The sequence below is a fragment of the Lissotriton vulgaris genome, chromosome 8, assembly GCF_964263255.1.
Source record: "Lissotriton vulgaris chromosome 8, aLisVul1.2, whole genome shotgun sequence".
NCBI lineage: Eukaryota > Metazoa > Chordata > Amphibia > Caudata > Salamandridae > Lissotriton > Lissotriton vulgaris.
Window position 1 is genome coordinate 1,576,669,571 of NC_141696.1, and position 25,836 is coordinate 1,576,695,406.

At 50.0% G+C, this 25,836-nt stretch overlaps 1 protein-coding gene across 2 annotated transcripts in view; it reads left to right on the plus strand.

The window, feature by feature from the left end:
* PKNOX1 (PBX/knotted 1 homeobox 1) overlaps positions 1–25,836 on the plus strand; it is a 362,665-nt gene that overhangs the window by 189,460 nt on the left and 147,369 nt on the right. For both annotated transcript variants that reach the window (XM_086935872.1, XM_086935873.1), the window contains one exon: positions 1,988–2,159. In XM_086935872.1, the coding sequence (XP_086791998.1) occupies positions 1,988–2,159 (172 nt within the window). The remainder of the gene's footprint in view (positions 1–1,987; positions 2,160–25,836) is intronic.

Sequence of the window (25,836 nt, forward strand, 5' to 3'; positions counted from 1 at the left end):
CCAGGAAAGAGATGCTGGAGAGGATGAGACCAGACATGGAAGGCCCACCAGTCCAGGGATGGTAGCATGTAGTAGAGTTCACGGGCGATGCCGGATCCAGGAAAGAGATGCTGGAGAGGATGAGACCAGACATGGAAAGGCCCACCAGTCCAGGGATGGTAGCATGTAGTAGAGTTCACGGGCGATGCAGGATCCAGGAAAGAGATGCTGGAGAGGATGAGACCAGACATGGGAAGGCCCACCAGTCCAGGGATGGTAGCATGTAGTAAACTTCACATGCGATGCAGGATGCTGGAGAGGGTGAGACCAGACATGGGAAGGCCCACCAGTCCAGGGATGGTAGCATGTAGTAGAGTTCACAGGCGATGCAGAATGCTGGAGAGGATGAGACCAGACATGGGAAGGCCCACCAGTCCAGGGATGGTAGCATGTAGTAGAGTTCACAGGCGATGCAGAATGCTGGAGAGGATGAGACCAGACATGGGAAGGCCCACCAGTCCAGGGATGGTAGCATGTAGTAGAGTTCACAGGCGATGCAGAATGCTGGAGAGGATGAGACCAGACATGGGAAGGCCCACCAGTCCAGGGATGGTAGCATGTAGTAGAGTTCACGGGCGATGCAGGATCCAGGAAAGAGATGCTGGGAGGATGAGTCCAGACATGGGAAGGCCCACCAGTCCAGGGATGGTAGCATGTAGTAGAGTTCACAGGCGATGCAGGGTCCAGGAAAGAGATGCTGGAGAGGATGAGACCAGGCATGGGAAGGCCCACCAGTCCAGGGATGGTAGCATGTAGTAGAGTTCACGGGCGATGCAGGATCCAGGAAAGAGATGCTGGAGAGGATGAGACCAGGCATGGGAAGGCCCACCAGTCCAGGGATGGTAGCATGTAGTAGAGTTCACGGGCGATGCAGGATCCAGGAAAGAGATGCTGGAGAGGATGAGACCAGACCTGGGAAGGCCCACCAGTCCAGGGATGGTAGCATGTAGTAGAGTTCACAGGTGATGCAGGATCCAGGAAAGAGATGCTGGGAGGATGAGACCAAACCTGGGAAGGCCCACCAGTCAAGGGATGGTAGCAGGTAGTAGACTTCGCAGTCGATGCAGGATGCTGGAGAGGATGAGGCCAGGCATGGGAAGGCCCACCAGTCCAGGGATGGTAGCAGGTAGTAGACTTCGCAGTCAATGCAGTTCATAGAATGTTTGCTGCTGGTGAACAATGGGCTTAAATATTTCCTTCCAGAAGATGCTAACACAATGGTGGGGCTATCTCTCACCAAGAGCTGCTTAGTCCTGTGAGAATTCCTCTCCCTACTCACAGACGGAGAACGCGTACAGATATTAGAATGCTACGGAGAAAATGGGCTAAATGCCTTAGCATAACATAGATGGGGGGGGGGGGGTCTGGGTACCAAGTCTTCAAGAAGACTGAGAAGGAACACAGGAGATCCCCACAGGTTTGAAAATAATCATAGAAGGGCTCTTGGTGGTTCCCGAAGCAGCTTCTAGAATTAGCTTAAGTGCTCGAGTTCAATACCCTAGAGATTTAAGTGCCCAGAGTAAGTGACTTGGTTGTCCGATCGATTAGCAATAATATCAATGTGCCCGGAGTTTGAGGTAACTGATAGCATCCACCAGGATACTAGGAAGTAAATGCTACAACTCACTCTCCTATCTGGTCTGGTTTCCATACCTTTATTCGTTGTTCCTTTCTTTAAGGCTGCACACATGTATCCTCTCTTGATAAGACACCTGGAGAGTAGTGAGTGGTGTTCTGCATCATTCGTGTAAATCTCTGGTCCGGGTTGAGTTAGGGTTGTGTGTTGAAGGAGCTTGTGGCAGTCAAGCAGCCCTCTATGGATGGAGCCTCTGGGTGTTTGTGTGGGGGGGGGGGGGTGCGGCTTTGTGCGCTTTGTGCTATACATTTCCAAGTGCAGTTCCTGTTGAGTGACACTGAAGTATCTTTCTTTCTGGTTGTTCCTTCGCAGGCACCCTCTCTTCCCGCTCCTAGCTCTGCTCTTTGAGAAGTGCGAGGGATCCACGCAGGGCTCGGAGTGCACCACATCGGCCAGCTTTGATGTTGATATTGAAAACTTTGTCAGGGAGCAAGACAAAGAAGGCAAACCATTCTTCTGTGAAGACCCCGAGACTGATAGTCTAGTAAGTTAAGCGTTCACTTACTGTGGTGCATTCAATGATAAGTGGGCACTTTTAGCCCTTCTTGGTCGTTTGATTGCCTCATAAATGTTCACTGTCCACCAGTTAGTGCATCACTGATAGTCTGAAACATTGAATTTCATTCACAGTATTCTTACTGCTGGAAAGACACTTTTGGAATACAACATACTTTATTTTGATTTATTTGCTATTTTATATACCACATACATAGCCCAGATTTATTTAACAGAAAACAGTTATCAGACAATCGCAGCAGCAATACTGTACCGGTAAAAGCCTGCATTAAGTGTAAGTGGGAGAAAAGTTGTGCATTGGAGCAGTTCCCAAACAGTCAGCGCAAGAGTGCAACTGAAATACAATATCGGAACAAATAAAGGAGTCATTCAGGAACGAGTGGGAGCAAAATAAATTTAGCCTAAGTGTACATTGTGAGAAGGTGGCCTGAAATGCAGTGCTCACTATTCTAGTGAACACTATGTATCAGTCCAACAACCCTTATTGATGATTGGTTGTAAGACAACCTTATAGACCAGCTATCCTAGTAGCATGGATACGAGCAGTCTTCGGGCTAAACTCTAGAGGGCGTGTTAAGCCAGCTGTTATACCATCACATATACCCCTTGAACACCAAGTGAAAGGACACCACACAAGTGTTATGAAAATAAACAGTGTATTTATTTAGATCACAACAGCCCTGTACTCTTTATGAGGACAGGGTACTAAGCACACAACAAAACTCTTAGGAAAATACTTCAAGTTGCACAATTTACACAAATGCCCGAGGGGCACGAAAAACCATATACTACAAAAGTGGAATGCGAAATTACTAGCAGGTAAGTACTATACTAATAGGCTTTGGAATCGCTAGGACTACGTTACTGAACCTTCAGATTACCAGTAGGAGGCCTAGGGGACTCGGGTGCAGAGTGTGCACTCTCACGCGGGATGCGGGACAAAGTCTATGGTAGCTAGATTTCACAAAGTTAGTGTTCTCGGGCGAACCTGACTAGGTAGATCGAAAACGACAGTGGATCCTGACCCTTAGATAGTGAGGCTATGCTGGGGCACCGAAATGCCGAAGTTACCTAGCCCAGGGGCTGCAGCTGCATAGGTCTCAAAAGACGTCGGGAATCCTCGTGGACGAACCAGGAGCCTGAAGAAAGAAGTTGCTGGCAGGCGACCAGTGAAGAGAGTTCGAGTGATCCAAGCCTGGATCGAAGATGGATGACACCTGAAAGCAGAGGGGACCAAGTTCGTGACTACTAGCCAGTAGTCAGGTGGCACGAGGAGGGCACCGGATGGTAGTCACCTCGACTAGGTGAGTGGGCGACGCTGTGCTCTGCAGATCTCACGGACCAGGAGGCGTTGTCGGCGACCAGGATGGAGGTGCGAGCTGTCCCACGATGGATGAAGCTGTTGACGTCGCTGGACCCAAGATTGGGGCAACAAGTCTTGGCAAATTCAAGCCCACGCGGTGGACTCAAAATGGCGTCTGGGGTGGACCAGGAGGGTCCGGGGTGCTCCTCTTTTGGAAGGGAGCAAGGGCCAGTCTGGAGCAACCAGACCAGCAGCAGTGATGTCGTCGGGCGTCGTTAAGAAGGCCACAAGCCAGCGGGCTAGTAGCCAAACAACGCGGTGAGCAGCAAAAAGCAGAAGGGCCCCACGCAGATCGTGGAGATGCTGGGAGGCTGGACTTCGGTGCTGGAGCTGCTCAGGGTCTGGGCTTCTCGGACCCCAAAGCACTCACCAGAGGATCCCTCGGCGGTCGTGCTGGATGGAAGTCGTGCAGTTCTGATGATGGCCGGTCCCTCGAGGTCTTGTCGCACCTACGGTTCTCAGCTTAGCTGTAGAGGTAGGTAGAGGTCAGAGGTGCCAGGGAAGCCGGGTCTCGTCGTGCTGGTCGGTCGGATTCCTGAGGAAGGATGTGCAGCAAACCGCAGAGTTCTTAGATGGTGCCTGCGGATGCAGGGTGACTACTCCTTAGTCACAAGGGAGAAATCTTGAGAAGAAGTCTTGAGTTCCTTTCGCAGAAAGTAGTTTCAGGATTCAAAGATGATCTAATTTGGAAGGGTCCCCGCTCCTGCCTTTATCCTAAAGAAAGGGGTGGGTACGCGACTAGTTCCTGCCCTAGGGGTGGGACCAGGAAGGGGGGTGGTTACACCCCTCTCCCATGCCGGACTTTCCCCAGGCCAGGGGCTGGTGTGCCCCTGGAACTGGTTCTAGCCGGCAGATGCGTAGTGAGCACCGGGGTGCCACTCAGCAGTCACCTTCCTGTAAAGCCCTGCCTACCCAGGATACACAAAACCCTGTCTGGGATGGTGCTAGCACCGCCCCTGACAGGAAACCCTTTGTCCAAGCTCTCCTCGCTGGAAGGACTCCCAGCAGCAGGAGGTCAGACTCGTGTCTGTGGTGGCAGCATCCATTTTGTGGAGCTGAGGCTTCAGTTAACTTTAACCGGGGTTCACAGTTACATACATGTCGTGTCCCTCTAGAAGGGTGGAATGCTAACCCCGTCGCCAGAATTGGCGAGGGGTTAGTATTCCAATTCGTATGACACCTTACTCGACATGTTTTGATAAAGCAATACCAGAGATAGCATTTAACCGCGAGGATTATAATGCACTTAAGAGTATATGGTATGCGTTATCATGGAACAGCTATTAGGACTTGGTTCCGCAAGCTGCAAACGGGCTCAGCTCATGCCAGAGCACCATCTCACACGATTCCAAGCACTCTGCCTTCAGGATTGTCAAGGCCTGCCATAGGAGTGACTGATAGGAATCTATGTGTCCATTTTGGGGTTAGATATAGGTATACTATATCTATAGCAAAGGGTGATTACACCACCTTGCCCCAGCTGTCGTGCAGCCAGTTGTGTCAGTTTTAGATGGCCCTCCAGGGGTGGCATAATACATGCTTCAGCCCCTGGTAGGCCCTGGGTACACCTATGCCCTGAGTTACAGGGTCTGATAAGGTGGCCCAGTCCCAATTGGATAATGCACCTAAGGTACACATGTCAATTTAGTGAGAGAACAGCTAGGCTGTGGGTCTGATTGGCAGGCCCACAGCCAGAGAAAGTCGTAAACCAGTGAAACAAAAGCAAAAAATCTGGGTGATCATAGGATTGCAGACCCTACTCTCCTACATACATGTGGTCATAAGTGTAACCTGTTATGCTTGCGATGCATACAGATTGAAAAAAGGAGCGTGTTCTTTTAAGAACATGCAAGATTCACCTTTCTAGAGAGCACTATAATGGTAGTTGCCTCATGGATTCTTTTCTTTTTTCTGGCTTTTGAGACATCTCTCTGGCATTTCAGATCAAAACATATTTTTTTTCTTATCAGGAAAATAATTTTACTTGCTTCACATTTTATTTTTCAACATCTACTGGTAAGTGAACCATCTTATTCTCAAATTCTTACTGCATTTTCAGTGAAAATGACATCTCTACGTTTTGAAGTGCCCTTCATGTAGAAGGAAAAAGGCTGTTACTGACACCAGACAGCTTCTCATTCTGTCTCGTCTGTGAAGTCTGCAAAAAAAGTGTCTAAAGGAACTTTGAAAGACAGAGAAGGCATAAGATTAAGAGGCATGCTGGAGGCCATGAGGGCTGAAGACGAGAAAAAGAAGAAAAGGAAACTAGACAGATCAGAATTTCAACCCGTCTCATTATCTCTGCTGCCTACTGACAAATACCACCACTGTGGTAGGTCCAAAGAGAAACCCCATCATTCTCTCAGTAACCGTAGACAGATGTCAAGCTCACCAACAATGCCGTTGGACTGCAAGCACTGACATGCTTGCCATCCAGAGATGCATTAGCATTGACACATCGAGGACATAAACAGCAGTAAAGCTCGATGCCGAACAAGTGCCAGCATTCATTGGCATCGAAGGTACTTGGTTCGCCCTTGACATCGAAGCCGTTGAGACTGCAGACACTGTTTTGCTTGCTATCTAGAGATGCATTAGCGTTAACATATCGAGGACATAAACAGCGCTAAAGCTCAATGCCGAACAAGTGCCAGCATTCATTGCCATCATCGGAGGTACTCGGTTCGCCCTTGACATTGAAGACTTGCTACACATTAACAGGTTAGGCTATGTTAAAGGACATCGCATGTCATTATTTTTATTTTTTATTTTTTTTGGAAAACCTTTATTTATACAAAGGTGTACACAGCTATTCAGCCCAACATCCCAGAGGCACGGCAGCACAATAAAAGCACAAACTTTGCGGTACACACGTATCATAGTACCGGATATATGAGGTTTAATTTTCATTTTAAAATCAGGATAGATTCAAATAAGACGAATGAAATTCCCATGTGGAATAAGGAAATATAAAGAAAGGGAGAGGAATCAGGTACCGGACTTTAGAACATAATCATCGAATGAGCAGGCCAAGCGAACGAGTCAAACACAGTTAAACTATATCAATTAAGCGAAGGAATCGAGATAGGCATGCATAATGTCACTACGTGCACCAGTCAAGCGCCCGCCCATTGCTGTCAATGACACAGTAAGTATTGAGGCACAGGTTACGACATATCCCCGAGATCTCAAAGATTAACCCAATATACTGATCCCTAACCCAGAAAGAGAGAAAGTGAAAGAAAAGCCAGAAAAGCAAGAAGAAAAAGGCCATAGAAACAAAGAACAGAAGAACAACAAAACCCCTCCCCCCAACCCCCCACCATGCACCCCTGCAGATGGCTACGGCCTACCCCCCCCTAGCAGCGTGCCTGTCGCCCAGTAACCAAAACCCGAAATATAGTAAGAGTGTAGAGTTATAAAAGAAAGGAAAAGAGGAAGAAAAAGAAAAAAGGTGGAGGAGGAAACTGCCATATTACACGCCCCCGATAGTCCCCATTCCCCTCCGTCCGACACGTACAGCCCTAAGAGCAGTCAACAATCAGTGGGATCAAGTCAGACAAACCAATGAAGGGGAGACGTTAAACATCGCCCCACCTCCCGCAAAACAATGAGTTAGTGTCCCTCTCCTCTCTCAGCGCCCCAGATTCTGTCTCCGACCAACCATATCATCCTTGTGCCCTCCGAATCATCGAACAAACTCCGTCCAATAGTGTTACCGTTGCCCTTGAAGAATAAAAAAGGTCTAGTAAGTCAATAACCGGTGGTGCACGTCTACACGGACTCCATTTCGCGTCGTGGCCCGACATAGCTACCGTAGTCCCCTTCACCGATTCAACGTCCCGGGACTCAATAGTCCACAGTCCCGCCCGGTCTACAGGGACAGTAGAGGGGCAATGCATCCATCGGTTGCCATCAAACCCCGGGGTAGGGAGGAACCACGCCGTGATTCCGACAACTAGGGCACATGGCGGCAGAAACGGTTTTCCATCCATAGTAGTGAAGTCAGTGGCGCTCCGGGACAAAGACAATGGTGGCAAGTCAGTTTCATGGCCGGGGTCCCGATCTTCCGTGTCGTAGTCCAATATATGCCGGTGCTCAGGAGGAACAAGCGCCAGGCACGATCGCTCAGTGCCAGTGTCGTCAGCAACCAGATCATGAAGCCTGGCCTTCACAATGGAGTGAAGGTCTCCAATGGCGGCCATCACGGTCCGCAAAGACGGCTCACACTGTCCCCGGGCTTCCGCCCATCGCTCCGTTCTCAACATCGGTGAGTACCCGATGTCACCGGGCAGGCAGACTGGAGCAGGGGCGGCCGGCGACGGAAAGTGCACCTTCGGGTGACTGAGCACAACTGCCGATCTGTGGCCCCACTCTGGCGGCAGCTCAGTCTCCGGAGCAAAGACCCCCCCCGAAGGGCAGTCAGGCGTAGACAGCAATTCTCCTTTGCGCGTACCTGAGCGACCGTTCTCCACACACTCCAGGCCAGGAGTTTCTTTTCCGCGGCAAGGGGCCGGTCTCTGTCCAGATTCCACGACCGATGTTGTGCAGTTGCGACCCGGCAGGACCTGCACTCGAGACCCCGGCTCGTAGGGCAGTTAGAGGCCGGAAACTTCAACACGACGTAACTCAGCAAATCTGAGCGCTGAGAGTCTCGGGACCAGACCAATGGACACAGCAGTCATTCATCTGTGCGGGGGTTCGGCTGGAAATCAGGATGCGAGACAGGATATACGATCGACGGACGGAGGTCAGCGGAGCCGAGAGCTCATGCGACCATCTTGCTTCGCTGCGTAGCTCCTCTCGCATGTCATTATTAACATCATCCTCATGTTGAAAAGACATTGCAATCGGTCAGCCACGTCACCATCTACATCGAACAGACACCATTCACTGTCAAAGAAACAACAAGCATTTGCAATGCAATAGGTCTCGCATTAGGAAAGTGTGAGCTATTTGTATTGTAAATGACAATTTTTTAAAAATATGTGTTGGCTTTGAAAATATATACATTAATAGCATTTTTATTTACAAAGCCAATAGCTTACACTTTCCTAATGCGAGTCCTATTGGCTATGGCAATTGGTGTTGGTAGCAAGCAAGGGCAGTGCTGTTGTGGTGCTGAGTGATGCTGTTGTGGTGCTGAGTGATGTGGTTGGGCTGAGTGATGTGGTGGTGTATTAGAGTGATGTGGTGATGTCCCAGAGTGATGTGGTGGTGTCCCAGAGTGATGTGGTGATGTCTGTGAGTGATGTGGTGATGTCTGTGAGTGATGTGGTGATGTCTGTCAGTGATGTGGTGATGTCTGTCAGTGATGTGGTGATGTCTGTGAGTGATGTGGGGATGTCTGTGAGTGATGTGGGGATGTCTGTGAGTGATGTGGGGATGTCTGTGAGTGATGTGGGGATGTCTGTGAGTGATGTGGTGGTGTCTGTGAGTGATGTGGTGGTGTGGTGGTGTCCCTGAGTGATGTGGTGGTGCCCCTGAGTGATGCCCCTGAGTAATGTGGTGGTGCTGTCCCAGAGTGATGTGGTGCTGTCCCAGAGTGATGTGGTGCTGTCCCAGAGTGAGGTGGTGGTGTCCCAGAGTGAGGTGGTGGTGTCCCAGAGTGAGGTGGTGGTGTCCCAGAGTGAGGTGGTGGTGTCCCAGAGTGAGGTGGTGGTGTCCCAGAGTGATGTGGTGGTGTCCCACGAGGTGGTGGTGTCCCAGAGTGAGGTGGTGGTGTCCCAGAGTGAGGTGGTGGTGTCCCAGAGTGAGGTGGTGGTGTCCCAGAGTGAGGTGGTGGTGTCCCAGAGTGATGTGGTGGTGTCCCAGAGTGATGTGGTGGTGTCCCAGAGTGATGTGGTGGTGTCCCAGAGTGAGGTGGTGGTGTCCCAGAGTGATGTGGTGGTGTCCCAGAGTGATGTGGTGGTGTCCCAGAGTGATGTGGTGGTGTCCCAGAGTGATGTGGTGGTGTCCCAGAGTGATGTGGTAGTGTCCCAGAGTGATGTGGTAGTGTCCCAGAGTGATGTGGTAGTGTCCCAGAGTGATGTGGTAGTGTCCCAGAGTGATGTGGTAGTGTCCCAGAGTGATGTGGTAGTGTCCCAGAGTGATGTGGTAGTGTCCCAGAGTGATGTGGTAGTGTCCCAGAGTGATGTGGTAGTGTCCCAGAGTGATGTGGTAGTGTCCCAGAGTGATGTGGTAGTGTCCCAGAGTGATGTGGTAGTGTCCCAGAGTGATGTGGTAGTGTCCCAGAGTGATGTGGTAGTGTCCCAGAGTGATGTGGTAGTGTCCCAGAGTGATGTGGTAGTGTCGCAGAGTGATGTGGTAGTGTCCTAGAGTGATATGGTGGTGTTGTGAGGTGTGCAGCAGTGTGAGGCGTGCAGCAGTGTGAGGCGTGCAGCAGTGTGAGGCGTGCAGCAGTGTGAGGCATGCAGCAGTGTGAGGCGTGCAGCAGTGCGAGTAATACAGCAGTGTGCAGCATGCAGCAGTGTGCGGCGTGCAGTAGTGTGAGTGTTGCAGTAGTGTGCAGCATGCAGCAGTGTGAGTAATGCAGCAGTGTGCAGCATGCAGCAGTGTGCGGCATGCAGCAGTGTGCGGCATGCAGCAGTGTGAGGTGTACAGCAGTGTGAGGTGTGCAGCAGTGTGAGGCGTGCAGCAGTGTGAGGCGTGCAGCAGTGTGAGGCGTGCAGCAGTGTGAGGCGTGCAGCAGTGTGAGGCGTGCAGCAGTGTGAGGCGTGCAGCAGTGTGAGGCGTGCAGCAGTGTGCGGCGTGCAGCAGTGTGCGGCGTGCAGGAGTGTGAAGCGTGCAGCAGTGTGAGGCGTGAGGTGAGGGTGAGAGGGTGTGAGATGGTGTGTGATGGTGTGTGAGGGTGAGAGGATGTATGAGGGTAAGTGAGGGTGTGTGAGGGTGAGGGGTTGTGAGGGTGAGAGGATGTGCGAGTGTGAGAGGATGTGCGAGTGTGAGAGGATGTGCGAGTGTGAGAGGATGTGCGAGTGTGAGAGGGTGTGCGAGGGTGAGAGGGTGTGCGAGGGTGAGAGGGTGTGCGAGGGTGAGAGGGTGTGTGAGGGTGAGAGGGTGTGTGAGGGTGAGAGGGTGTGTGAGTGAGAGGGGGAGTCAGGGTGTGTGTGGGTGAGGGTGTGTGTGGGTGAGGGTGTGTGTGGGTGAGGGGGTGTGAGAGTGAGGGGGTGTAAGAGTGAGGGTGTGTGAGAGTGAGGGGATGTGTGAGGGTGAGGGTGTGTGGGTTCTGAGGGGGTGTGGCGGTGTGAGGGAGAGGGTGAGGGGTGTGATGGTGAGGGGGTGTGAGAGTGAGGGGGTTGTGAGGGTGAGGGGCTGTGCGTTCTGAGGGTGTGTGGCAGTGTGAGGGGGTGAGGGGTGTGAGGGTGGGTGGGAGTGTGTGTGAGGGTGAGAGGGTGTGTGAGAGGGTGGGTGAGAGGGTGAACGAGGGTGAGGGGGTGTGTGAGGGTGAATGAGGGTGAGGGGGTGTGTGAGGGTGAGGGGGTGAGGGTGAGTGAGGGGGTGAGGGTGAGCTAGGGTGAGAGGGTGTGAGTGAGTGAGGGTGAGAGGGTTGTGAGGGTGAGGGGGGTGGGTGAGGGTGGGTGAGGGTGTGTGAGGGTGAGTGAGGGTGAGTGAGGGTGTGTGAGGGTCCGAAGTAAATGTTTGCATGGCAGACATCATTGTAGCTAGCAAGTCGATCTTGACATTTGTATACTCTCTACTCCGACCAAGGCTGGAATTAGTCACTAGTTACAGACCTGAAGACTGGATGTGCTCTCTCTGAACACACTGCAGCGGCAGAGCTGTGAACATCGCCCGATCAGATCTGGACACAATTTGTCATAGATAGACAATAAGCACATTGCATGGAGAGCAGATGTTCCTTCTGCTGGACTACGAAGCAGTCTGTAAGACATAGACACACACTACATGCTCTACTGCACAACCTCATGAACACACTACAAAGTCCGCAAGAGCTAAAGATAGAGCTAGGCAAACCCAAAGCGCAGCATACATATATCTACGTAAATCTAAGATGAAGCAAAATTAAACACAAGGCTCACGGTGCCCTCAAGCCACAGTCTAGCACACCATGACTGGGAATCCATTTCAGACGGAGCCAAAATGAGCGAGTGGCCAACAGACCATGTAAATCCCAGTGGGTACACGTGTTACTATGGTAATCCCTGAACTAAAGCCACAATAAACATGTGATAAGTGGAGACTATAAACAACAAGCTTTCGGCATTGCTGTGGGTTATTCCTTACGGAATGGAATAGGGGCGAGCCCTAAAAAGGGAAAAAGGATGGATGGATGAGCTGGTGAAAGAATGGGTTGATAAAAGTATATATGGATGAGTGGGTGCATGAAATCATGGATACATTTGTGAGGATGGGTGTATGAGTGGGTGAAAAGATGGATGGATGGATGAATGGGTGAAAGGATGAACACTGAGTGGGTGAAAGATGGATGGGTGGCTAGAAGGATGCATTTGTGGATGGGTGAAAGATGGATGGTTGGGTGGATAGAATAATGAATGAGTGAGAGGATGATTAAATAAGTGGGTGAAAGGATGGATAAATGGATGAGAGGATGGTGATATGAGTGGGTAAGAGGGTGGTTAGATGTGTGGGTGAGAGATGCTTTGCCCTGGATGGCCTGCGCGCGCTGTTGGCTTGTCGCAGGAAAGTGGTATTCTGTAATCAGACATTCCAGCGATAAGGAAGCCCGACTCTCGCTGAGAGATGCGTTTCACACATTTTCTTTAAAAACAGTTAAAACGCAGAGGAACAGAAATGGTGACAGGAATAATTTGCTTTCAGTTTGACTGCAACTTGATATGAAGGCAGGAGGCAATGAATGCTCGGGTTCCGCATCAATGCTAGAACTCTTGCCCGGCTTCTGGTGGGGAAGGCAGGAAAGTGGCATGCGCTACGTGGGGAAAAGGCTAAGCACGAGGCGGAATCTTATTTTTTCCCGATCGGAGCGGTGTTTACGGCATTACTCTGGGCTTGACCTCGAGGCCGGCTCCCTCAGTCACTCTCTCCGGAGCCGAGAACTCCTTCGGCCCGGTGTACAGGAGGGGAAGCGTTCGGCTCTCGTTACCACGTACACGACATGGAGCGACGGTCCCCTTAATAAGGAGCGCCTTGCGAGGCCCGCCGGCCTAATTTGGGGAAGGAGCCCTCCACAAACAGCCGGCCACGCCGCACTGCACGCCCCCCTCCTCCCTGGGCTGTCACCTGAGCAGATGAGAGGGGGCGCGCGGGGATGGGATTACTGCTGCCACCGGTGTAATTCCCACTGGCACACGGCGGCTTCGTGAGCCTGTCACATTCAGTCTGTCCACCGCCGTCGCCGCTCAGTCTGCGCACCATCTCCCGTCTCCTAGCACCCCGAAGCCGATGATTGAGCGCTGCACGGGCGAAGACATAAACGAATAATGCACAAGCCCTCGCGCACAAACATACGTGCAAAGGCAGTACTACACACTTGCAAAGACACTCCTGCACAACACACATGGGCATACACATATAAAACCCAGACCCCTACTTACAGAAACACAGACTTGCTGCATGCAGACACAAATACAACATACACACAAAATACTCATACACCGATTTAAATGCCTAATGCATACAACACACAAATGCTCATGGTGCGCATGGGAACAACATTGAAATGCACGCGCATGTAAGGATAAAACATAAACGATCAAACAAAATGCAAACATACACGCGACATCACACATACAAAACAGACATGTGCTAGCACAGATGTGCTCCATGCTCACATTAGCACAAAACATGCAAACACACAAAGTACATATGCATGCAGAGACGCATGCAAACAGTCGTGCTTTAATGATACACGCACCGGCAATCAGACAAACGGAAGTACACACATCAACGCAAATACATTCGTATAGAAAGAAGCATGCATTCATCCCTAGCACGCGCACTTGCATTTAAACACATCAGCATTCACCTAGGCCCACACACACACACACACACACAGGGACTCGCTCTTAAAACCCGTGGATACACAATACATCGCTTCTCTATAAGTCCCCTCTGCGCGCCCTAAACGCGAAGAGTCTGTGAAAATCATCTGTTCTGCCTGAGCGCTGACCCCAGTCACTCGGCTGTGTCCTAACGCGGTTAATCCTTGAGCCCATCTCCTCATTAGCAGGGCTCCAGTGACAAGCGGGGGGAGGAGCCCCTCCCCTCAGCCCCCTCCCCCTATCTCCTTCCTGCCTGGCCTGCCAGCCAGCCAGTGAAGACAGCGGCGAGAGCTCAGCTGCAACAAATCACCAGGAAATCCGTGGCACGCGAGGGCCGGACGTTGAGCTCCAAGGCCTGGGACTCGGCGGAATGTCAATGGCGTGTCTGAGAGATCGGGAATGCAAGCGGGAGCTGGGTGCATGTGGCGGGGAGGAGTTGTGTAATGGGCAAGGAGCCAGTGGGAGTCTGTGTTCGGACGGACTTCCAGGAAATCCCTGTTGTTTAATCCCCCGGTGCCTACCGAAAATGAATGTGTCTGTGTGTAATGCCGCCACCACCGCGGGACGAGAGGAGCCTGAGAAACCCGGTGAGTGGGGGGAGGGGAAGGGGGGGGGTGTTGTGTGCGCGCGCGTAAGTCCGTGTGTGTGTGTGTGCATGTGTGTGCATGCGTGCGTGTGTGTGTGTCTGTGTGTGTGCATGCGTGTGTGTGCGCACGCTTGAGTGTGGCTGTGGCTGTGTGTGTACGCGCGCGATGGCCAGAAGGTGACTTGCGGTGAATGTTGAGAACAGGAGATGTGCACGGCGCCGGGCTGGGTGTGCTCGCCCACGAGGTAAAATCGCTGATGAAAAGCGCGTGCACATCCCCTTTCTCACATTCATCGGAACACGCCAACAAAAGATGTCTTCGCAGACAAAGCAGGCTTCGCCTGCTTTTTAGGTCTGCTCGACCTAAAAATGACTATATTCCCAGTCCTTTAATCCCCGTTGAGCCAGTGCAGACTCCTTTAAGACCATTGTAACTGTATAAACAACCCTCTGCACAGATCTCTCAAAGGAGTACACATATCTCACCTAGAAGCTCTACATCCAGGGGTACCAGATCTTAAAGTAGGTTGCAATCACCTTGACCGATTCTGACTTGTCTTCTTATATCCGAACATCTCCAGCACAGTCTCCTTTCCAGTGTGTTTCCAGTTTGACATTGTTACCTTTCATGATGTAGTGGCAAGAATGTCAGTGAAGCTTAAAATTATGCTAAAGGCATAAGAAGACCTTTTAACCAAAACCACTGTTGCCTTTAGTCCCAGGACTCTTAGAAATAGCAGAGGAAAATGTATGACTCAGTCATCTCTTAAGGCTTTAACACCACGCCTGCAAATTAACTATAGACCGCCTACACACATCCCTGAATTTCTCAGGGTGGACCCAACACCTGATTTGTTCATTTTTTTAGTTGTAAGGTATAAACATGCATCAGCTCCTGGGACAGCTGCTCTTCCTGAAAAAAGAAAGCCAAAGATTTGATGCATCTACGAAGAAAATGTGTGGCACAGCGTCCATTCACCTCAAGAACGGGAGTGCGACAGTGCTATTAGGGAGATAGCACTGGGAGATCGGGGATGAAATGAAGTTCTTTATGGTAGCTTTTCATAAACATAGCGCATTTTCTTAGAAATGGTTAAGGAAGGTTCCCTAGTGTTGAGTCCGGTGATCAGTGCTGCTGTACACCCGGCAGCAATCTCTGCAACATTTCGCCATGATATCTATCTAAGAAGAACTACATGGCTAAGCTTGTCTTCTTTGAAATCTGAAGCACAGCTCAAAATAGGCAACCTTCCGTTCTCAGGGACACCTCACCTTGGGCAGCATACCAAAGCAGAGGGGCCTTTTATGTCGAACATAGCGACATAAGCGAGACTATGAAAGCGGTTGGCCTTGAAGAACAAAGAATTTCTTTAAACCGTACAGACCCAAAGAATGATTTTTTTCTATCAAATTTGGAACACGCTACCTCCCGAAATCAGAACAAACCCCTTGACCTCTATATTTGTAAAAGAAGTCAAAGCATTGCTCCTGATTAGCAAACTACGGCAATAGACCTGTAGCCATACAAATAACTTTAATTGTCTAACAGCATTTACCTTCCTTACCTACTATGACATTCACATCTGGGGTATATGTCAATATAAAAGTAATCAAAAAAGTTCCATTATAGAAAGAAAACAAAGGATTATGCTCCAGGTATTTCATTCAGTTCCCAAAACTGGTCAACCACTTTCAAATCCTTTACAACTGTGAAGCAAATCATAGTAACAATGCTTCATTGACCGGATGGAAGCCTACCATCCTGCCCACCTGACAATACAAGGCCTTATACAAACAAGGAGGGGCGACCAAGATCAAAACAACTGCCCTTCAAGCACGAAAGATCTGACTTTGGGCACTAAAGTAACTGTAGCTCGCGCCTCCACCATGGACAGTGTTAGAAATGGGGTTACCAATTCTACAGGGGGTAGCATGGAGCAGAGCTGGCAGGCCAAACTTCAGAGGACAAGTGTAAAGCATTCCCGCAGTACCCACAGACGACACACCAGGCACACCACAAAAGAGAGACAACACTGCTTCTGGTTAGAAAAAGAATACGTTTTGTATTGTCTCCAACCTGCAAAGGTAAAACACAATAACAGCAGTAATCACAATGGGGCGCCAACTGGCGACATTGCAAAGTATACCAGGGGGATTATTTACAAGGGAAAATGGGAGAAGTAAAAAAAAGGGTTAAGGAAGTCCATTAGTGTCCAGCTGAAATAAAAATGTTATGACTGGCATGAAACCTTAGCAGAATACGTGAGGGAAAGAAATACTAATGCTGAAACCCAAGGTCAATATCGCAGGGCAAACTCGGACCTTAATCCTTGGCCTCACCTAGAAGTAAGCTGTAAGCGTAAACTCAAGCATTAGACATAAAATACACATTAGGTAGGACGGCATAGCATAACTTGCATCAGCATAACATTGAACATTGGAGGTAAGAACACTATATGCCTGGCCTTAGCATGAATCTTCATTAGCGTTAGCAACAGGAGATAAATCTGAAACCTGTCTTCTTCAGTAGAGGGACCTCTGGGCATCAGACAGGAGCCTTATCATTGGGCAGGAATCACGGTGCACAAAAGAGTGGTATAGCACACATCCGCATTGGGCTCAACTAATCATAAGCAGGCGCAACATTAGGCATACAATATCACCCTCAGGCCTAGGCAGGCATCATGGGCTCCATCCTATAGGCAGAGCACTGGAGCGTAACTTTAACAGGGCATAACCAGCACAGGTACCCAGTGGGCTCGGGAACATGGGCCTAAGTTGTCATTAACGTGGGCACCCCGACAACCCTGTGCACCTACAAGTGGCATCCACAGCTTTGGTAATAGGAGGTGCGCCTAAGATAAACCAGGCCTGAATCACATTGAACCTGGGGCACAACCCATTAGCATAAGCAGGTACATTTCATTAACCAGGCTTCTGTAATAACTTGGGCCCCCAGGGCAATCCATACAGCAGGGACTCTTAGCTCCTGGGGGCGCAGTGTTAGCCGCCAATCAGGGCGCTCCCACCAGTGGGCACGTCGCAGCGTCCAATCCGTGCGCGGCAAGGCGGGGGCGCGGTTGGTGAAGTGGGCGGCACCCCAGTCAAGTGATGGCGGCACTCTGCGGCTTCGGGGCCTAGCGTGGCCCACTCTTCTCTCCGGCGGCCCTCTCCTCACACCGGGGACCGCGGCGGGAGCCGCAAACAGCAGCGGCACTCTCCCTGATAAAGCGCCGGGCCGCGGCGGTGATTTCCGATGCTTGAATGAGGGGTAGGCTCCCTCCCACGTCACGGCGCCAATGCGGGGTAGGCATCCACCTTGTTTTAAAAGGGCAAAAGAGCGCCAACACACGGGGTAGGCTCTTGCAGCGCTTCCCTGCGTCCCTTCTTCATAAGCCAAGCAGCGCCTCGATAGGGGGCCCTCGGGGATAACAGCGCTCACAGGGGCACACAGACCGATTAAAGGTCCAACAGCGCTTCACTTGTCTAGTGCTTCGATGAGGCCATACCAGCTTCCAGGGCCCTGGTGCTGAAAGGGTCACAGTGCTTCCAGCACCCACAGCGCTTGGAGGCCCAGCCACACTTCTAACAGTCCAGTGCTTGATTGAAGCGGCGCTTTGCAGGCACACACAGCAGGCAGTACAGTTCAGGCAATTCAGGACATTAACAGCACAGCAGTTTCCAGTGGCACCCAGCGCAAGGGGGGCGGACATTCCCAGCAGCAAGCCCAGGGGTCCCAGGGTAACTCTTCTCACCTCCTGGGGGTCCAGTCCAAGGTGCTCCTTCCCTTCCTGGGCGCTCCTTCGCGCAGCATTTGCGTGGTGCAAGGTCCCGGCAGCTCCAGGGACCTAGGGGGGCCCTCCTTCTTCAGGGGCCCGGGGACAGAGTAGTTGGCACTACTGGGCCAGGTCAGCAGGTAGTGGGGGCATCATCAAAACAGGGTGGTAGGCTTTCACCATCCACACTGCAGCGTGGTGCTCCTCCTACACGGCAGCCTAAACTCCTGAAGTGGGGCTTCACAAGCCCTGGGGACAGTAGGGGGGTCCTGGATGGGTGCCGGGCCCAGCACAAAGACCCAAGTGGCGGAATCCCCTGACAGCAGGTCCCCTCACATTCCTGTCCCAGCTCTGTCTCTCACTCTCTCCACATGGTGGCACAACCCCCTTATTTATACCCTCCTCCCAGACCGTGCCAGAGCCTTCTAGAATTCTGTGGCAAACTGGTTTAAGCTAGTTCAGGGGGAGGAGTAGAGCACCCTGGGTGCCAGGCTTTCCCACCAAATGCTGGGGTGGCAGGGTACCTAACAACTAGACTGCTAACCTCCTGCAGTCAAGTGGCACAACGCCCAGCCTTGGCATCCATTTCAAATGCAAAACACAAATGCAGCATTTCACCAGGGTACATGTTTACAGTGGGGGAAAATAAATGTACACACCATTGCATTGTATTTAACATTACACAGGGCTTCTCATACCTCACATGGCCTATTCAGTAACCTTTACCATGGGGGAGACATCCTACATTAGGGGGGCGAAAAACGAAAAATTTTGGGAAAAGGGGCCAAGTCCAACATACTGTGTTATCAATTATGTCATTTCAGATGTTGCAATGATGTCATCAATGTTGCCATGCAACATGTCCTCCATGATGTTTTGTGGCAGGTAACAGTGCAAAAAGGGGGAGTTTCCTACACCTCAGACATGAGGATATGCTGTTTGTTCGGCCTACATGTACTCTTTTAGGCAGAATGAACAGCATATTCTCATGTTTTGGTTTTGACCGGTATCATTTACACTGTTGCAGTGCTTGTGAAGTAAGTGTCCGGGTAGATTAAATTGTGTTTGACGTTTTGACTTTTATGATGAGGGATGTGATGGAACACTAATATCCACGTCTGTTTTATTTATAGCATTTCCTCAACATCGGTTATTGAGGTTGATTTCTTTCCGGGAATGTGATTTTCAATCTGATGTTGGCACGTAGGGCAAGGTGGTGCAACTTGTTTCATGGCAATCTGGCACATACGCTTTTGGTGACATTGTATACACATGAACATTATTAAGATGTTGGGACAGGGATGACAATGGATGACTCAGTCTAACTTTAAAAAAAATATCAACGTACGGTGGAGGAACGGACCTTGAAGTAGCAGCATGAATGATAAGCATGCAGCATTTTTTTGATGAAGGGCACATACCTAAAAAGCGCCTAAACCTTTATATTTATTTATTGTAGCTAATATGGTAAAAACCTATGTATCAATTGTGTACTGTAGAGTTCCTCTGACTAAGGGTTTCCCGAAATGCATTGGGAACACGACCGAGAAGGAAGAAAAACTTAATGTCAAATTCATAATGTCTAGAGGAAAATTAAATATTGGACAACACAGATGACACACGAAAAGTGTTGATATGTATATGGTTTCTGTGGTTGCTAACAGTATAAAGTACATGGTTGCAACGCATATATATTGATGAATGAAATAAGGTTAAATTGGTTAAAAAAAATATGTAATTTGGGAGTAAACCTCATTCAAATAGTATCGCACCATATGGGCAAAAGTAGTGCCCCTTGTTGCATGTGACAGGATCTGTACACATTCATTTGTTGATAATTTCAAACCTGACAGGAGCAGGGTCAGGGTCCAGGGTATCACACGACATTCAAAAATCACAGAAATGTAGATTACTCTCAAAAACCTCCCCCTCTTTAAAAAAAATAACGGTGTGCTGGCTATACCCATGGAAAGTATATACACATCCCTGTGTGCCATGCCTGCAACTCACTGCCTGGGGACCAGGTAAGTCACCCCTCTATCAGGGAGCACAAGACCCCAGGTGAGGGTACAGTTGTGAGCACTGTACCCCTAAGTTCATTCTTAGACATTGCAAGTGCAATAAAGCCATAAAGAGTATATGGTCTGAGTGTTGGTCATTATGAGCTCCACAGCTCCATAATGGTTTTACTAAAACCTGGGAAGTTTGGTCGCAACCTTCTCAACACATTAAACCCCACTGATGCCAGTGTTGGATTTAATGTAAAATGTACTCAGAAGGCATTTTAGACATGCCCCCTGAAAAACAACCAGCCCTGGCGTGGACCTGAATGGCTGCCCACCACTTGCCAGCACCAGTCAGCTTTCTGGACCCCTGCATAGAGGGCCTCCGCTCTCTGGGTGCCAAAACAAATCCCATCCTGGGCAGAGGTGTCATGCCTTCTCCACGAGGATAGGCTGGGTCCACGAAGCGGAAGCTTCAAAGGCCTGCCTCCTTTGGAAGCTGTCCCTGCCTTTTACAGCCCCAGCAACTGGCTCCCAGGGGTTCTGACCCCCACATTGGGTGGGAGAATTGGCTGGTAAAACAATTTAGGAGACGTGTGCCCACCTTTGCCAACCCCACCCCTCAGGTGGGTGAGACAAGGTGAAAAATATCTGTGTCCTCCATCTTGAAGATGAGGGGACCCAGCCAATTAGAGAGAGGCTCATGCTCCCTCCCACTGAAGGGTTGCAGTATAGGGGGTGTTCTCACCCCAAGGAAGGAGCCTACTGGCCCGACCTGCACACCCCTGTAAGACCCCTAAATGTATTATTTAGGGTGATCCTGAACCTTAGCTCCTCAGATTTGACTAAGAAAGAAGGACCGAAGAGCAGTGCTGACCCAGGAAGAAAAGGACACCAAATGCTAAGACCCCAGTCCTACTGACTTGTTCCGACTTCAACCTGCTCCCAGTGAACCCCTGGCATGTCCAGCAGCCACCCAGAAACCGAAGGACCTTCCCTGCCTTCACCCAACAGACCCTGTCTCCTGTGAGCACTGGATTTGCTCAACCAAAGACTCCCAACACAGACGGCTCCACGGTTCTGCTCCACTCCGCACCCAACAGCCCAAGTTTGAGTGACCCAACACCATGAGGAGGTCTCCCCAGCGATCCTTACCTGGGATCTGGTTATCCCTGACCTACCTCAAGCTTCAAACCAACGCCTGCAGTCTCAACCTGAAGGAACCCCTGACCTCGACGGGAGCTGGTAAGAAAATCCTACGCCTCACGACACCCCTACACCTGACGCCCCAATGCCTTGGGTAGCCCAACCGACGGTGTCCAGGCATCCCCCAAGAACCCAACTTACCTTTCCTGCCGGTGGTTGCCTTCAGGAATTCTCTTTGCCTGAGCCTGCAGGCTTTTCTTCGAACCAGAGATCTCCTTGCAAATCACAGTGCACCTAACGTCTCCTTGGCACTCTGCTGCCCGCCGCCTCCGTGCTGCTGCTGGTGCAGCTTCTGTGCCGATTGTTGGCTCCTGCTGTGCTGATCCTAACCCCAGGAGCTTTCCTCCCAAATCCAAGTGACTTGCTCCTAAACGGCCCCCAACCGGCGGTCCCCTACCCTCATCGGTTAACATTGGGCCCCTGCACTCTGCATCTGGCCACCCTAGTGCTGCTGGTTGAGCGATTTGAGTCCCTAACTTGGCCTTGGCGAACCTTGGTCCTAAGCCCCAAGAGCCATACTGCAGGCCATTTACTCACCTGTAAACCGTTAACACTCTTTTCCTCCAGAGGAACCAATGTTATGATTTTTGTCCAAAAATGTTCCAAGTGTTGAACTGATTTTTTTGTATGAGAAACCAAAGTGACTTTCTTTGACTTCAAAATGATCGTACTTATCTATGTTTAGTAAGATCCACGGTGTGATATCTAGGCATATCACCCCAAGTAGTAAAAATAACTAAAAGTACTCTAAAGTAATTTGATTGTGTTTCTAACTGTTTTAAAAGCAAATTCAAACCTGTAACGAAATCAGTTTCAATCACAATAGCATTTCCTTGTAAAGGTTTGCATTCAAAAGTATATTTTGCTTACCTGTGCCAATTCCTGCTTGGTTTTAGGAATAAAACATAAGTATACTTTTTTCATACTTACCTCATTGGTCTGGATTCTGTTTGAGTGTGTGACTTCAGCCTTGATTGAGTGAATACAATAAATGTTTAACACCCCCTCCTGATGAGCCTAGCTGCTCGACCACACTCCCACCAGGAGAGCTGTTCGGGATGATCTAATGTAGCCTCTGGCACACCTCTGTGCATCCACTGGACTCTGTACACTTGATACCTTACTTTGGTGTGGTATATACAGAGCCAGCTTCCTACATGAGGTATTTACCAGTGTGGGCGAGGGCACAAATTGTAGTTATCTCAAGTACCTACCACTCGAGCCCTAAAGCAAATCTATCTGGTGAATTTCAGTGGTATTGTTAATTTAAAATGTTATGTTTTAACTAACATTTTCACCTAACTAAAATATCCTTTTAACCTTTTGTTTTGTTGTGAATTTCTAAGGTTCTTCTTTAATGTGGTGTAAGATATCAGAATTCCTACCTATAAGGCACTTTCATTTCATTGAATTTCTATTTTCCTTTTAATGTAAAGTAAAATTTCCATCGCCGCGCACGAGCTGGAGTTGGGCACAGGGCTGGCCTGTATCCAGCGCCTGTGCCCAAACCTTGTGGATACCTATCCCTGATCTGTGTGCAACAGGGGTTCAGCACACATTCCCTGACCTCACAACACGTTCGGCTGAATGTCATATGTAACAATATAAAGGGTTCCATTTTAAGTAAGGCAGACTTCCTGGCTTTGTCAAATGCTTAGCATATCAAAATATAAAAAGTGTTGCACCTATTTTCTTTATCAAGGGGCAATCACATAAAAGCGGACCTATTGGCTTTGTTAAGTCACCAATAAATATAATTGAATAGATAGATCCTATAGTCACACACTTCCATGTTTCATAATAGTGATTGTTGTATAATATTTTCAATAAAGCATTATTTTTTAATAAACTCAAAAAATGAGTCTTTTTTAAACATGTTTCAGACTACGAAGTGCAGCCATAGAACCAACCACAAGGGGTCCCTACATGCAAGCGGAGGAGCATAGAGCTCCAGCCTGGGGTGCTTTGAAAACTATTGGTGAGCTCTCTGGGTTTATTTAAAAGGCCCTGGTAGGGCATTATGGGGTGCTCCTTGTACGGAGCAGTGAATAATAAATAAGATGGCCCTGCAGCTAATTTATTATTCTTCCTCAAATAATTTTGGGGTGTCATGGCACCACCTGAGACTAACTTTGTTTTTATTCCCTGTGGCCACAGGGGAGCCCCAAAGCCCTTCTGGCCCCTGCCTCCCATAGTCGGTGTCGGACGGGAGCTGGCTATTATTTTAAAGTGGGTGCCATGGTGCCACCTGGGGCACTCAATGCATTGCCAGATGTTGAGGACTGCGGGAGAGCCCCACGACCCCCTACTCACCAGCCAGCATCTTCCGTGGGCGCTGGCGGGGCTGGCTTTATGCCTTTGCTCCCACCTGGGTGCAAGCTGCTTATTCTTCTGCTCCCTCCAGGGGGGAGAGCAAAGTTGTGTTCTGTGCTAGGAGAGTGCAGATAGGGAATATGTTTTATATTTCCTACCCGCGCTCTCCCGGGCAGGGAACACAACAGGGTACCAGCGTATGAATATCATCTAAAATTGTTTGAACATTATTGAAAAATGATGCCTCCGTTAGCCTTCCATTCCACTGACCCGTATACCTGTTGTTTCATGGACAGAGACATTCTTTGGTGCTGATTTCATAGAACAATCCTTTACACATGAAGGGGTTCTGGGGTCCATTCACGCGTGGGAATTAATCCCGCGTTTGTGCCTTCAAAGAAGGCTCCTCTGAGGCATGACCAAGTCTGCAGATACGTCACCTTTTGTTGGCCAGGCTTCCTGCACTTCGTCTGGATCCTTTTTAGGTTTCGCCTAGCGGAAGCTGCGCTCTGCGCAGCTTTTCCGCGCAGGCGAAATCCTGTTGAGAACCGTAGGGTGCTTTGGTTCGGCCCTCGTCGTTGATTGGCTGGCTCCGTAAACGGAGCCTTGCCATTGGACGAGGGGCCTGTCCGTCAATGCCGGACCAGACACGGGGGCGTTCCCGACATTCTTTGGCTTTTGCCGACGTCACGGGACGCCGGGAACGCCCCCGTGTCTGGTCCGGCATTGCCGGCACCTCCCTTGCTCCCCCTCCCGCTTGTTTCCTGGTGTGGGAAATTAAACAAAGGTTTCTTTCTTCATACTGAAGCATCAGTGTGTTCCTGCAGATACTGACCTCGGTGGAAATGACAATGTTCCTTTAAGACGGCCTCCCACCATGAGGCAGCCTCGGCAGCGGCGAGGTGCGCCCTGTCTGCCTTGATGTCACGACAGGCAGAGGCCACCCCTTCGGAGCTCGCGGAGGCGGGCGTGCTGTTTCCGGAAGTGACTCGCTTTCACTTCGCTCGCAGCGGCTCTTCGAGACTTCAGGAAAAGAAAGTTGGGCAGAGCTGCAAGCTGGTCCGGCTGCTTCCGAAGGCAGGACCATGGGGTAAGCTCAGGAAAAGAAAGTTGGGCAGAGCTGCAAGCTGGTCCGGCTGCTTCCGAAGGCAGGACCATGGGGTAAGCTCACGCGCTTGGCATGCCTCTTTCAGCCCTGCTGTTCCACATGGGCCCGTCTCTAATAGAGCATCGTGTCTCAAGTAGGCAAAGGCTTGCATTATACGTTCTTTGTCAGACCTAAGAACATTCGTAACCTAAGACCACTCGCTCTTGTTCCCAGTAGGTTGGAAGGGCTTTCCAAGTGCAGGCGGCTCTCTGTCTGTCCCAAGGACAGAGGGCAGTGACCTGGCTCGTTGCTGCCCTATGTCCCGGGTTAAGTGCTGTTTGCTTGTTGGGAGCTGGCTTCCTCTCTCCAGATGTTTCTCTTGCTGCTGCGTCGAGAGCGCTGTACAAGTGCAGACTAGCACACATCTACAGTTCAAGCTTTCACAGGGGCAGCAGCAGGGTTTCTTGTAAGACAGCACCAGCAGTAACTTGTACACAGGATAGTACAACAGACTTATCTTCTGACACCCTACAGGGAAAAACCATGTGTAGTATTTACACCCTGCAGCGGCAGTGTTAGTAACACACATTGCTTACGATGAACAGGCAGGCACTTCTATAATTTGAGAGTACCAGCACTTTTCAGAAGAGGTGATGCACGTATATTACTAGTATAACGGCACTTTTTTGGTAGCATACGGGTGTTCTAGGATAGAGAGGGCCGGCAGTTTTACATTTTAATTTCAGTGATTGTGTGTTCACGTAGGCGAATAGGAGGCTCGCGTTTTCGGGGCTGTGTGGCGAATTTTAATGGTTGTAGCTTGTAATGAGCCAATTGTGAGTTCCAAAAAATTCAAGTGCCCCAAATTTGGTACCACATAGGGTATTCCGGACACCTCTGTGAAGCCATGCAGCAAGTACACCTTTGTTTTAGCAAAAATACTTGGAATGCATGAGCGCAGGCGTCCATATTGAATTCCTGCAGATTATTCCACCCCTCTACTTGTGCAGCCAAGGCAGTACCGGTTAGGACCAGTTGTGACTTTGGTTTACTGGGAACCGCATTGACCCCACCATGTTCTACCAGGCTCACCAGGTTCTGACAGCCACTCAGTGGCGATGTGCCTTTTTCTAAAACCATCTTTCTAGACCATTTTCGACGCTGCAGGCAATACAAACTTTGGTTAACGACTCTGGAGGCCATTCCCAGATGTTGGCGAAAAAACAGCTGATTGAAAGTGAGACCTGCTTTGTCTAACGTGATGTGTCTGTGTTATAAAGAGCAGAGCTGTGAGGCGGCACCAGTTTGTTGCGTGGTGCTTTGTGCTGGAT